The sequence below is a fragment of the Uranotaenia lowii genome, chromosome 2, assembly GCF_029784155.1.
Source record: "Uranotaenia lowii strain MFRU-FL chromosome 2, ASM2978415v1, whole genome shotgun sequence".
Lineage (NCBI taxonomy): Eukaryota > Metazoa > Arthropoda > Insecta > Diptera > Culicidae > Uranotaenia > Uranotaenia lowii.
This window is the reverse complement of record NC_073692.1, coordinates 282,074,851-282,086,958: the sequence shown is the minus strand read 5'-3', so window position 1 is coordinate 282,086,958 and position 12,108 is coordinate 282,074,851. Positions and strand designations below refer to the sequence as shown.

The 12,108-nt window shown below is 32.8% G+C and overlaps 1 protein-coding gene across 1 annotated transcript in view; it reads right to left on the bottom strand.

Annotated features, from left to right (window-relative positions):
• LOC129742442 (receptor-type guanylate cyclase Gyc76C-like) overlaps window positions 1-12,108 on the bottom strand; it is a 297,360-nt gene that overhangs the window by 90,030 nt on the left and 195,222 nt on the right. The window contains exon 4 of the mRNA XM_055734340.1: window positions 2,001-2,072. Within this exon, the coding sequence (XP_055590315.1) occupies window positions 2,001-2,072 (72 nt within the window). The remainder of the gene's footprint in view (window positions 1-2,000; window positions 2,073-12,108) is intronic.

Sequence of the window (12,108 nt, the reverse complement as noted above, 5' to 3'; positions counted from 1 at the left end):
CAAGAAACGATAATAGTTAGAACCATCGTCGATTCGCTGGCTCACACAAATAGCTGCCGGTTACGATTGGTTAGATTCGCGTTTATCTATGCAGCGGAGTGATTAATTGATGTAAAAGCATACGGCTAATATTGATTCGATTGACCTCTTCAGCTGAAACAACAGAAGCGAATTTTATTAACGGAAACCGTGGCTGGAAATCAAATTACCAGTTCTCATTCAATGCATTCCGGCAAGTGGTTTTTGAATTACGCTTCGCAGCATAATGTGAAGCGAATTGTCATGATGGGTATGATAAAATTAGCCGAAGGTCGAGCGGAACAAAAATCACCGTTTCCAATCGAGTGAAATTTTCTTTCCACAAGATTTGCTACCGTCTGCTGGAAGCATTCGCGGGATATCCGTGAAAAGGATGAAGAGAAAAAACTGAGATGTGATACTTAGCTCTCAATTTTTTTCTTCATATTTCTGCCCTGTGGTGCAGAATTCTTCTATCCTAGATACTTTCAGTATTAAATAACGTCTCATTGATTTCCGTTGCATTTATTCGCTTGATTTGCTGAATTTATTATTCCGCTTTCATCCAACAAGCTGTTGCAATTTCCATCATTTTTTTTAACTATCATCGTTAAAACGAAATTCTATATCTTGGAAAACATAGCTCGAACATAGAAAAACTTAAAGTATGAATCGATTACAAATGTTATTCTGAATAAATAAGGCTTATCACCTAAAGCTATTTTACTAGACTGCGTATTCTTAGATAAATAAAAAATTCAAAAATAATCAAATCCTAACAAAGCGAGAATTCGGAAGACATATTCTAAAAAAATTCAATAAACTACCTTGTCATTTTTGTCATTTTTGTTATTTTTGTCATTTTTGTCATTTTTGTCATTTTTGTCATTTTTGTCATTTTTGTCATTTTTGTCATTTTAGTCATTTTTGTCATTTTTGTCATTTTTGTCATTTTTGTCGTTTTTGTCATTTTTGTAGTTTTTAATTTTTGTAATTTTTGTCATTTTCATTTTTAGTATTTCTGTTATTTTTGTCATTTTTGTTTTTTTTTTATTTTTGTTGTGAAGCGAACATTTTTACCGTCACAGCCAATTGCCTTTGTTATAATTGATTTAAATTATCACTGACTTCACCTTTTTTCTGCCTAAATGGAAATTTAGTTGACAAAAAAAACCTACTGGCACGGACAACCTTCTCAAAGTCACTGGTACTGGTTTCAAATGTCTGTCTGCATCGTGTTATTTGAGATTCCATTGAAAGGAAGAAAAAAGTGAAGATTGATCAAAATTGGGCGCGTGGCGATTTTTGCAGACGCTGAGCATTTTTTGTCTACCGGATATTTCCAGGTTTCAACGTTTATACCAAAGGTTGATTCAAGCATTGAAAGGAAAACTTGAAAATAGCTCGCATGAAGAACTCAGATGGACATTTAAAACTTCTTAATTTAATTCCGGTGTACTTTGCTTAGGATGATGGATTATTATTAGTATTTTTTAGTCTAAATCTGTGAACTGTGATTTGAAACACAACCGCCGTTTTCCGGCAATCCATTACATTCCCATTTCTACGTCGCTTAGGCGTGGGAAAATCACATTTTCAAATGTTTATTGGTGCGTATTTCAATTCATTCAATGAAGTAAAAAACAACTCATTCGAAGTAGTGTACATATTTGCATTGAGACTATTACAAAGTAAGTCATCACCAGTAGTTTGAGTAAAAGCAAACAAAACGCTAACAAGAATCTAATGACTGCGGTTCATGTTTGAACAACAGATTGAAGGAAAAAAAAAACATTATCATCAAGAAACAGAAATGTCAATCTGGCATTTTATTTCTGTCGACGCAGTGAACTGCACCGGTCAGCTACATTGAAAATTCAAAGTAATTGCCGCTGACACCGAACAAATGACTTATTTATGGTGAATACCGAAATGAATACCTTGTGATAGATAAGTAGTGGCGATGTTAATAACTTTATTACCTGAGTATCGGGTGGTTCTGTCCGGGCAAAGGTGGGAATTGTTGGCGTGCCACGATGAAGTTCCGAGCATTTCTGGAAGCGAAAGAAGAAGGAATTATTTAGGTGAATGCTTTCGACTCAACCAACACACTTTACGGTGTGTCTGTAATTTTTTTTGTAATATTTTCTATCTTTTCACGCTTTGTTTACATCATAGGTTTTGATTCATACTTATCACTGTTAAAATACTTGTTAACAAAAACTTCAAAAAGTTGATCTTATAGGAAAATTCTTTCACTACAACTCTGTCGAAGACATCAAAGAGATATACACTGCCGCTATTCGCAAGACTGTCCCATATGCATTTTCGTCATTTTTCAGTTTACCTCAAAAATCGTTCAAATACAGTTAGTTCTTCAATTTAAACTAAAAACTTTCATAACTTTGTTCTCAACATATATGAAAAAAAATACCAAGTCATGTCTGTCCCATATGAAATGTACCCGCAAATCTGTCCCATATGTCTATTTTTACAGAATGCTTTTAAATCGCTCCTCTAATTTAGGTTAATTTTACAAATATTCATACAATGTGTGCGACAAAATAAGCATTCATTGAAATTACGGGAGTTAGACTTGATAAAACAGTAACTGTACTGTAGACAAAAATAACAATTTCCATAATTTTTACAAGCTAATTTTAGCCTAATGGGTAAATAACACCAAACTGTTTTTTTTTTCAATTCCGCACGAGGCTTATTGAATTGTTCGTTGTAAAATATGGAAAATAGTCAGTTACAAAGCCATTTTTTTAGGTTGTTGTCATGCTGTTACTTGCTGCTTGGACTTTCATAAAATCTATGAACCAAAATACGCGTACCTGGTAGCACACGCGTAAGTCATATTGTATTGATTTTTCTCATAAAATATTTGCAGCCAAGATGCTTTGCTGTTTCTGATTCAGCATTAATTTAATTTGTATTGTCTTTCTTAAAAGATAATCGACCAAAAAACTTTCCAAAAGACGAAGGTACAGGTTGTTTAAGTAATAGAACGTTGTTATTCATTTTATTTTAGACCTACTCAATTGTTACGGTAAACTTACGTTATTTTTATAAAAATATGTCATAAACATCATTTCAAACTTATTTTCATCAGTAAACAACCAGTAAAGTGAATAATAAAGCGCAGTTGGAGAGAATCAAATGATCAACTGACAAAAGAAAAGCCAAATATGGGACAGCTTTGCGGGTACATTTAATACGCATGCGGAATATACTCGCAAGGCTGTCCCATCATTATTTTCTCCTCTGCATCAACAAATTCCAAAGCGAAAAAACATTGGACGAAATTCTACAACAATTATCTTAATATCTGTGAAGAAAATAATAGAAAAGGTAAAGTTTCAACAGAGAAATCCACGAAAGTTTATAAAAATCTTTATAGCCGTTTTTCTCGGTTCGTTGTTTTTGCATATGGGACAGACTTGCCGGCAGCGGCAGTACATTGAAAGAATAAAATTATAATGTCGCAACACGAGTAGTTAAATATTATTAAATTAATAGTAATATTATTGTAACGACTAAGCTATTAAATATAGTGGAAAAAAGGACAAATTCCAGAAACAATTTACTGAAATCAAGAAAAAAAAACATTTTAAATACAACTTTTTATTGAAAGTGATCAGCAGATTTTTATTCGTGTTTTAGACTTCCACAAATCTTGCATATCTATTTTGTCTATTTTTTCTTAGAATATTTCTTTGGGCGCAAAAGTTAACCATTGTACTAACTCAATGGAAGTTTTGTTTTTTTTCCACAAAATTGTGTAAAACCGGGTAATCTGGCAAGCTCATTGAAGTAGTTACTACATTATTTCTGTTTGTGGAACAATCTACATATAAAAAAGTTCTTTATACATATAAATTTTGCCTGAAAAACTGATCACTGGTTTATGACATTTTATTTCTTTCCTCTCATTTCGCAATACTGATAGATAAACAAACAAATCTTTATAAAAACAATAACATATTCTGAATCAGTTTTTCTTGCTGAATTCAAAGCTGGGTCGAAATTTAAAAATAATCAAAATTCCAACATTTTAAGAATACTGCTTATAATTTTTTTTTATTATTTGGCATCACTGGGGAACGTATCAGAGCTTCTTTGTTAAAAACCACGGATCGTTTTGACTTAAACTTGAAAAACTTCAATTTGAGCATTTTAAATAAAGTTTATAATGTTTCTAGAAGCATAAAAAAAATTAACGGATTCCTAATTTAATAAAAACTAGCTGATTAACCTGGCCTTGCTCGAGTTTTCCAAAAGGTATGAATCCGTATTAAAAGCTGCTCATTGATAATGATTTACTACAAACTTAACGTTTTGAAAACACTATTTAAAATACATGTTATATTTCTCATGCAGGCTTAACCCAAAACGAAAGAACAAACGCTGTAAGAATGTTCTGATTTGATCTACGTACTCATTTAAGATTACATTATACTTTCAAAGATTGAATCTTCCCTGCTTCATCTGTTTGATAACTTTTAAATTAAAAGCAGTTTATAAATCCTGATTAGGCCGAAAAGAAAAAAAATCTTATTTAACTATGAAATTTAATTCAATATTCAATTAATTTTATCGACATTTTGAAGTGAACATCACACATAAAACCTAATAATAATGATTTTTGACAAATAAAGTCGGTGAAAATGGTCTTTGCATAATTTCCTCGTTTATAAAGATAACCTAAAAGTGATTATTTTTGTCCCGAAGTGAGAAACAGTTTTTGAAAGTTGATTTTTTGAGACCATTAAAAGAAAATATTTTGACATATTTTTTTGCTTATTTGTCACTTACGGGCTTGAAGCGCACACTGTTAACGATATTGTGTGATGCTGGAAAACTAAGCCAAAATTCGAGATCAAGTTTTCCGTCAGTGTAGTCTGTAATGAATCTCTTTAAGGACCTCCTGCGTAGTTTTCTGCTAGAGAGATACAAATCTGCCATCTGTCGTATTTACTTAATACATTTTTTTATTTTTATCAGATGGCGGTAACGAAACGAATCAGGTTAGGGTGACATGAAATGCATTTAGATTTTAGTTTGAACTCAACTGTAGATTGAAATTGAATGATAGTAAATTGATAAAATGACTGGCCATAACATTTTCATTCCTCAACTGTTGAATGAAAAACTTTTAAATTACTTCAATGGAATGAAAAAGATTATTTTTAATAATAAACTTCTCAGATGTTCCAACAAATATTCAGCAATATTGAAATTATGCTAGATTAATCTAAGGCTATGATCATTTAGTATCCGGGCACTTTATTTCGGTGATAGCTATGTACGTCATTAGAGCATTTGCAAAACTTTAGCAGCGTTGTGAAGGTTATGAAAAGGACTATCTTGCCTATTTTTGCCAGATTTTTAAGTTAATGTGTGTTTGAGATATTTACGATGCAAAAAGACATGGTAAAAATAATTTTGCACAAATTTGCGCCTTTTGCGCATTTTGCGCCTCGAAAATTCTTCATTGACGACTTGAAAACTCATAAAATGCTGATTTTTTTCTGATTCTTTTTTGGACCGAATGGTTAAGAAGTATAAGGAGCCACTCTAGAATTCACACGAAGTTCAAATCAAGCATCGGAATGGAACCCTTGATCTTAAATTTGGTGAAAAGTCTACGGTTATTGGGGATAACTGAATGCAGACCCCTTAAATAATGCAATTAATCCATTTCCGTCAGTCAAAAAGTGTTGTCTGACTAGCAGACACCAAGTAAATAACTAATAGTGAACAGTTCCTTAGATTGCAATATGCGCAACCGGTTTTTTAAGCAATGCGACAGATGTGTCCTGATGGACGAAGAAATTTGTGTTAAAACCGGATTTAAGAGATCAAAATTCTCGAGATGCCTACTCATGAAAAGGTTCCAACCACATTCCAATTGCTTTTTCCAGGTGAGTTTGTGTAAAATATAATGATTTTGCAAAGGCTTTACTTCTGTGGTAAAAATAATAGATCAATACATGACTGACACAAGTGTGCAAAGATAAAAAAAGAGATTTTATTAAAAAGTAAGATTATTTCTTGAAATAATTGAAAAATATTTTTTTTTATTTTTATATTAAATGTCGTATAAACACCTTCATTTCCTCCATATAAAGTTTTTCGATCAAATGAATAGTTTTTAAAATACAAGCGTTTGTAACTGCCCGGATACTAAATGATCATAGCCTTATTCAAATGTTTTTTTAAACAATTGTCCAATTTTACCTTTACCTCCAAAACAATGATAATGATTTTCGATTTAGCAATTTTTTTCTTATGTTTATCAATCAATTTAATATATTTCTTAATCGATTTCACAATTTTATAAACATCGAACGTATAACATTCCAGATTTCCCGGATTTATCCTGGCTTGACCAAATATTCCCGGATTCCCGGATTTTAATATAACGGCTCGACTTTTGTCCGGATGTATTCACATAATTTGCTGAATTTACCAAATATCTAATTGAGTAATGATTTGTTTTAATTTCTGATCCGAAAACGAATATTTCATAATTATTTTCATCAAAATTAATAAGAATTTCTTTTGAAGCATTGAACACAATTTGAAGTGCTTCGACGAAAAAATAAAGGTTCAAGTTTCTCACCCGTTTTTGAAAATTAAAAATTGACAGGCCCGAAACGTGCTGAAAAGTTCTGGAAACCATAATATAAGATTCCATCGTTTTTCGCACCACTCGCACTCGATTCATTAAGACAAGCACGCACATAGAATTGCTTTATCTGAAAATAATTTTTACTTTGTTGAAAAAAAATAATTTCAATATGAATTAAAACCTGATAAAATCTGCCAGCCTAACTTTTCATGTTTACTTCATGCCTATCTTTGGCGCTCATTTTTGTTTATTATGGAAATAAAACAATTCCTATGGTTACTATGGCAACTATGGTAACGCACTATGAGAGAGAAAAAACTGACACTGGTGAAATTCTAAAAAAGCTCCAAATGTTGAGGTCGGAACTGGACATTTCAGAGCTCCACGTAAAACATGAAAAAATCAGCCGAAACTAAATGATCTCGTCCGAAAACTTTAATTATTTTATTTTTCTGATTTCCGTCATTCTCTCATGCTTTATCTTCTTATAAGTTATTCTGAAGGCTTTTAACACTGTATTTTCATTGAGATCAACATTTACATCAATGTGAGGAGGAGTAGGCGGTGACAGATTGACATCGCACGCGTTTTTTTTTCGCTTCGCTGATAATTCCAATAATTTTCGTTATTTACTTGAGTGAATCTTCATAAACTGAATCTAAGTGGTATCAACGTGTGGCTGGATTTTAAGAGCAGAGATGGCTACCAAATAAGTGCTCCAAACTTAAGGAAAGTGTCTTACAGAAAGTTTTAAAATTTGCCCCATGGAGTTGAAAAATTTTGATTTCGGTTTTGTTTTTCGTGCCAGTACTTGGATTTCGTTTTTCACTCAATGGACCTGAAAGTGATATGTGTTGTATGATTGCTGATCTTGTTAATTCCCACGATTTCAATGATATGCTGAACTGTAAAAAATGTGAAAACAACGGTGATAACCGTTAATTCGACTCCAAAGGTCTTTGGACGGGGCAAATGTTTACGAATTGGCGCTCGGGAGGAAGAATTGAGTTGCTTCGATTGAAAAATGTGAGAAGAACGTACCGCAACGGATGACAAATCGTGTGTGTTATGACATATTCAACACTCCTGGACGACGAGGGACTTTTGGTGAGATTGTTTCATGTTTCATTCATTCTATCATTCATCAATCCTATCTGCCAAGTAGGATTTCCTCAATTGCACCCTTCCGATTCCTATCTGAAACAGCTTTATGGGTCGTATGAGTTCTCTGCACCTAAAGAGTTATTTTGCTGTTTCAGATGTTTCCTACCATGATTACATTGACTTGTCACGGTGTGCATTATGGTACCACACTAATCTTCAAAATAAACATTTGAAATGAGAATTGAATCCAGATTCTCATTTTGGCATCTTATGCTGGTTTTGATTATTAGTTGTACCATGTGTATCAGCCAATGCAAGATGTGTGTAGTCACCCCATGCTATGCTATGCTATGCTATGCTAGATCAACATTTACATCAATGTATTGTACGTAAAAGTTTTTTTTTGTAATCAGTGATCTTAAATTTGCCTTATTCCTTTTTTATCAAACATTTTTCCTCATTTTTCAATATCTTAAGAATGGAAGAGTTCTGAAATACGAGCTTTTTTAAACAAAGTGTCTTCATCCTAACAAAAATTTAATCGATTTTTTCCGATTTTTGTCCGCGGTATTTCTCATAGTACAACACAGTGTCATGTTTTTTTTTTGATTTTTCTGTGTTTTCTCTGCTACTTTGATCATGAGGTTTGACAGCTCTTTGCGCTAGTGGCGACTCCTCTCAGAAAATTAGCTTTCTCCAGTGGCCCATTGAGAATTTTGGCGCTTAGAGTCAGAGGAGTGTTAGTGAGTTTTTGTCAAAACTGAGATAAACAAATTTATGGAAACTTAAAGCATTCACATATTTACATACTGTAGATGACACAGGTCTTAATTAAAATAATTCCATTATTTTTCAGCTTATTGATAAATAACCACTTAATGAAAATTCTGTTTAGCTTCGGACCAGAAGGGTGTAAGTTAAGGTTGTCAGAATTATTTCAGCACGTATACGAACCGATAAAATGAAATGCTTGAAACATATTCACAAAGAACTTTACCAATGTGGATTCCTATTTTTAATTCAGAACTGCATTATTTTCTTCCTATTTAGCCAAAGGTGTAAAAGTAATGTAACATCATCAGGAAAAAAAAATTAGTCATACCATACACATAAATGGTTAATCTTTCAAGAAATATTGACATTAATCACATGAGATAGTGAAATATCCGAGAAATCCTCGTTTAGAAACGTAAATCACCAAGAATAACAATCAAGATCTCGACAAGTGACGTTGGGTAAAGCTGAGATGATAAAGTGGAAAGTTCCAAAAGACCGATACTTTATTTTGAATCACTTTGTATCTCAGACTTCTACTTTTCAGATAAGAAAATGTACACAACTTACTCAAAAACTGGAAAATTTTTAGTTTCAGAAGGATGCAAGTAACATTGTTGGGTTCAAAAGGGTGCAAATGTTTTTTTATACAAAGCAGTTAGCTGTTTAGCATAAATAACAACTAAGCAATGATTTTTGTTCCTTTCAAAACCTCCAAGTGGTCACCCAATCCAAAATTTAAGTAAAAAAGTGATTTGGTAACTTTGAAATACGAAAAAAAATGTTGATGCCTTTTTTCTCGAAATCGGACTTTTGTCACTTTATCCCTCTGATTCGAAGCGACTCAATCATTTTTATTTGTCGTTAGCTCAAAACTCTTTTGGAAAACAAAAATTCACTACTAAAAATACCTAAAAACAACGATTTTGTAATAGGGTAGAAGCACTAGTTATTGAACAGGTACCAGATATTGAACACTAGTAAAACATTTACCGATTAAAACAATAATATACAGTAGAAAAATGAATCAAAATTCGTTGTGTCACTGTTGAAGCATTTTTTACCTATGTTCAAATTTTTATCAAGAATCTCGGACTCTTAAAGCCACAATCCCCGAAACTTGAATATGTGTTCAAATTTTGGCTTGGTTTTTCGACTGGATGAAGAAAACAGCCTATTTTTGATTGGGAGAAAAATTGGATAAAAGACAAATAAACGTCTAAGATAATGGTATGAGTGTTTTAAACTAAGCCTTTTTGAATGATTTCTGGAAGAGTGGCAGCCTTTATTATCCTTATTTTCTTAAAATTTAACAAATTAAAGTGTTCAATCATTGGATCACAGAAAACGTCAATGTTTCAATTATTGAACGTTCAATCTTGCAGTACTCGTTTCGTAAAGAAATGCATGTACCAGTTATTGAACAAACATCGGTTGGTGTTTCGAAATATAAACAAACTGTTTCTTGGTTGCTAACTCAACCAAAATCGCCCCTGCAAGGCATACTATCAAGCGAAATACCCCTGAATATATGCAATGATATTCAATGTTTACGTGTTCAATAATTCAATAATAGGTGGTATGAAAAAACACTAGCAATTGCTTTTGCTAAACTAAATCGAGCATTCGAGCAGTCGCAGAAAGCAATTGCTTCGGTTGATATGAATAAAGTTTTTTCTGACAGCTGTTTTCTCAGTCAGGAGCTTTTACTTTTAGAACAAGCTAGTTTGGTATGAATAAAGCCCAAATCAGAAGCAATCACTCGAGAAATCTCCTAGCAATTACTTTATTTTCTAAGCATGCTTGGTAGCAGACTTTTCCAATAAACAAATTCTTTAACAACGTCATCTATATATATAAAAATGAATGTTTGTCTGTCTGTCTGTTCCCTATAGACTCGGAAACTACTGAACCGATCATCGTCAAAACTGGCATCTGAGGGTTTTTGAGGCCGGGGATGGTTTCTGTAATAGTCAAATCTCCATCCGACTTAAGGAAGGAGAGGCTTCCATACAAAATTTGTAGTTTTTCGAAACAAATTAAAGTCATGACATCCATTTTCTTGAGATTTTTTTTTCCTTTGGGCGGTTTGTTTTTCGTCTCTATGGTCGAGGCGTCGCGGCCAACGTCGCAAAAGGATAGTAACCCAGGCATAGCATACTGATCAGTAGGAATATTTTGGCGCGTATTTCTCAACCAAGCATATTTTCTTTGAGGGGTTTGTTTTTCGTCTCCATGGGCGAGCAAACGTCGTCGCAAGAGGATGGTAACCAAAGCACACTGCATAGTACATGGAAAATAACAGGTAGGCCATTGCGCTTAACCTCACTTGAAAGCTCCGTGTATGTACACAGCATGCTTGCATACCAACAAAAGTAGTTATGAAAATTTGGCAGTTTTATATAGAATGGCAATCAAAATTATTAATATCTCCATCAATAGCCATTCGATTCTTTTGAAAAGGGCCTCAGATTAAACATTGATTCTTCTGGCTCATCGGAAACTATTTTTTGCTTTGGATTTTCGGATCTGAACCATAAATAATGAGCATTCAAAAGACATTTTCATCACCGTCCCTCTTTTTTGAGAGCAAACAATTAAATGTGTTCTTCCTGCTATGTTCAAAATTTGATAAAGATGTAAAATACCTCATATTTCTGTGATAAAAAATCAATTTGTTTGAATTTTTGTTCAAACTGCACAAGAAAAAGACCACACAAGGCAAAATAATCACCAAATTTTAGATTTAAATCGATCAAAAGCCCGTTGCATATTACTTTTAGTGATTTTGAAAAGCCAAATATTGTTTGTTGCATTAAAATGCATCAATGCATATTTTTCTCATAATTTTAATGATTGTCAATTTTTAGAAAAAAATGGTTTTCTGCAAAATTCCATACATTTGCCAGTTTATTCCATAACTATTTTTGGGGTCTATTACCAATACGTTGAAAGAGAACGGAATAGCCTACCTTGTATATTTCAAAGTACTATGAGCACACTGTTCATTGATTGCTGGAAAATTTAACAATAAGGCGCCTGTTTCTCAAACACGTGGGGCGATATGCAACCTAGATGTGTTTTTTTCTTGCTTATTTGATTTGTACACAGCACGTGGTAATAAATGACGCCTAGATGTGACACGGATTGGTATTTTATTAATCGAATCAAAACCAATTGAAAGATTTGCTAAAATACTTCCATATTTAGTTCGTGTTAATGTAGGTAGCATTCGACTTTTCATTCAAGGAACATTAGAACATGTTCAAACGTTCAACTTTTTCTGTTAAAAAAAAAAATTAAAAATTAGGTTTTCTTCTAGAAATTGTTACTTCGGCCCAAATACACAACTGAAACGAATTTAGAAATAAAAATGGGAGCTTTTTATTTTAAATAATTCTGAAAAAACCATTGTACTTTTTGCTTACATACCAATTCAAGTACGTACTTAACATGAAAAGTGTTTTTGTGTTACATGGCTGCATAAAAGAGACTTTTAATCCGCTTCGTTTTTGAAAAGCGAGACTTTAGAACCGATATTCAACTGGACGCAAAATGTTTAAAAGAAATTT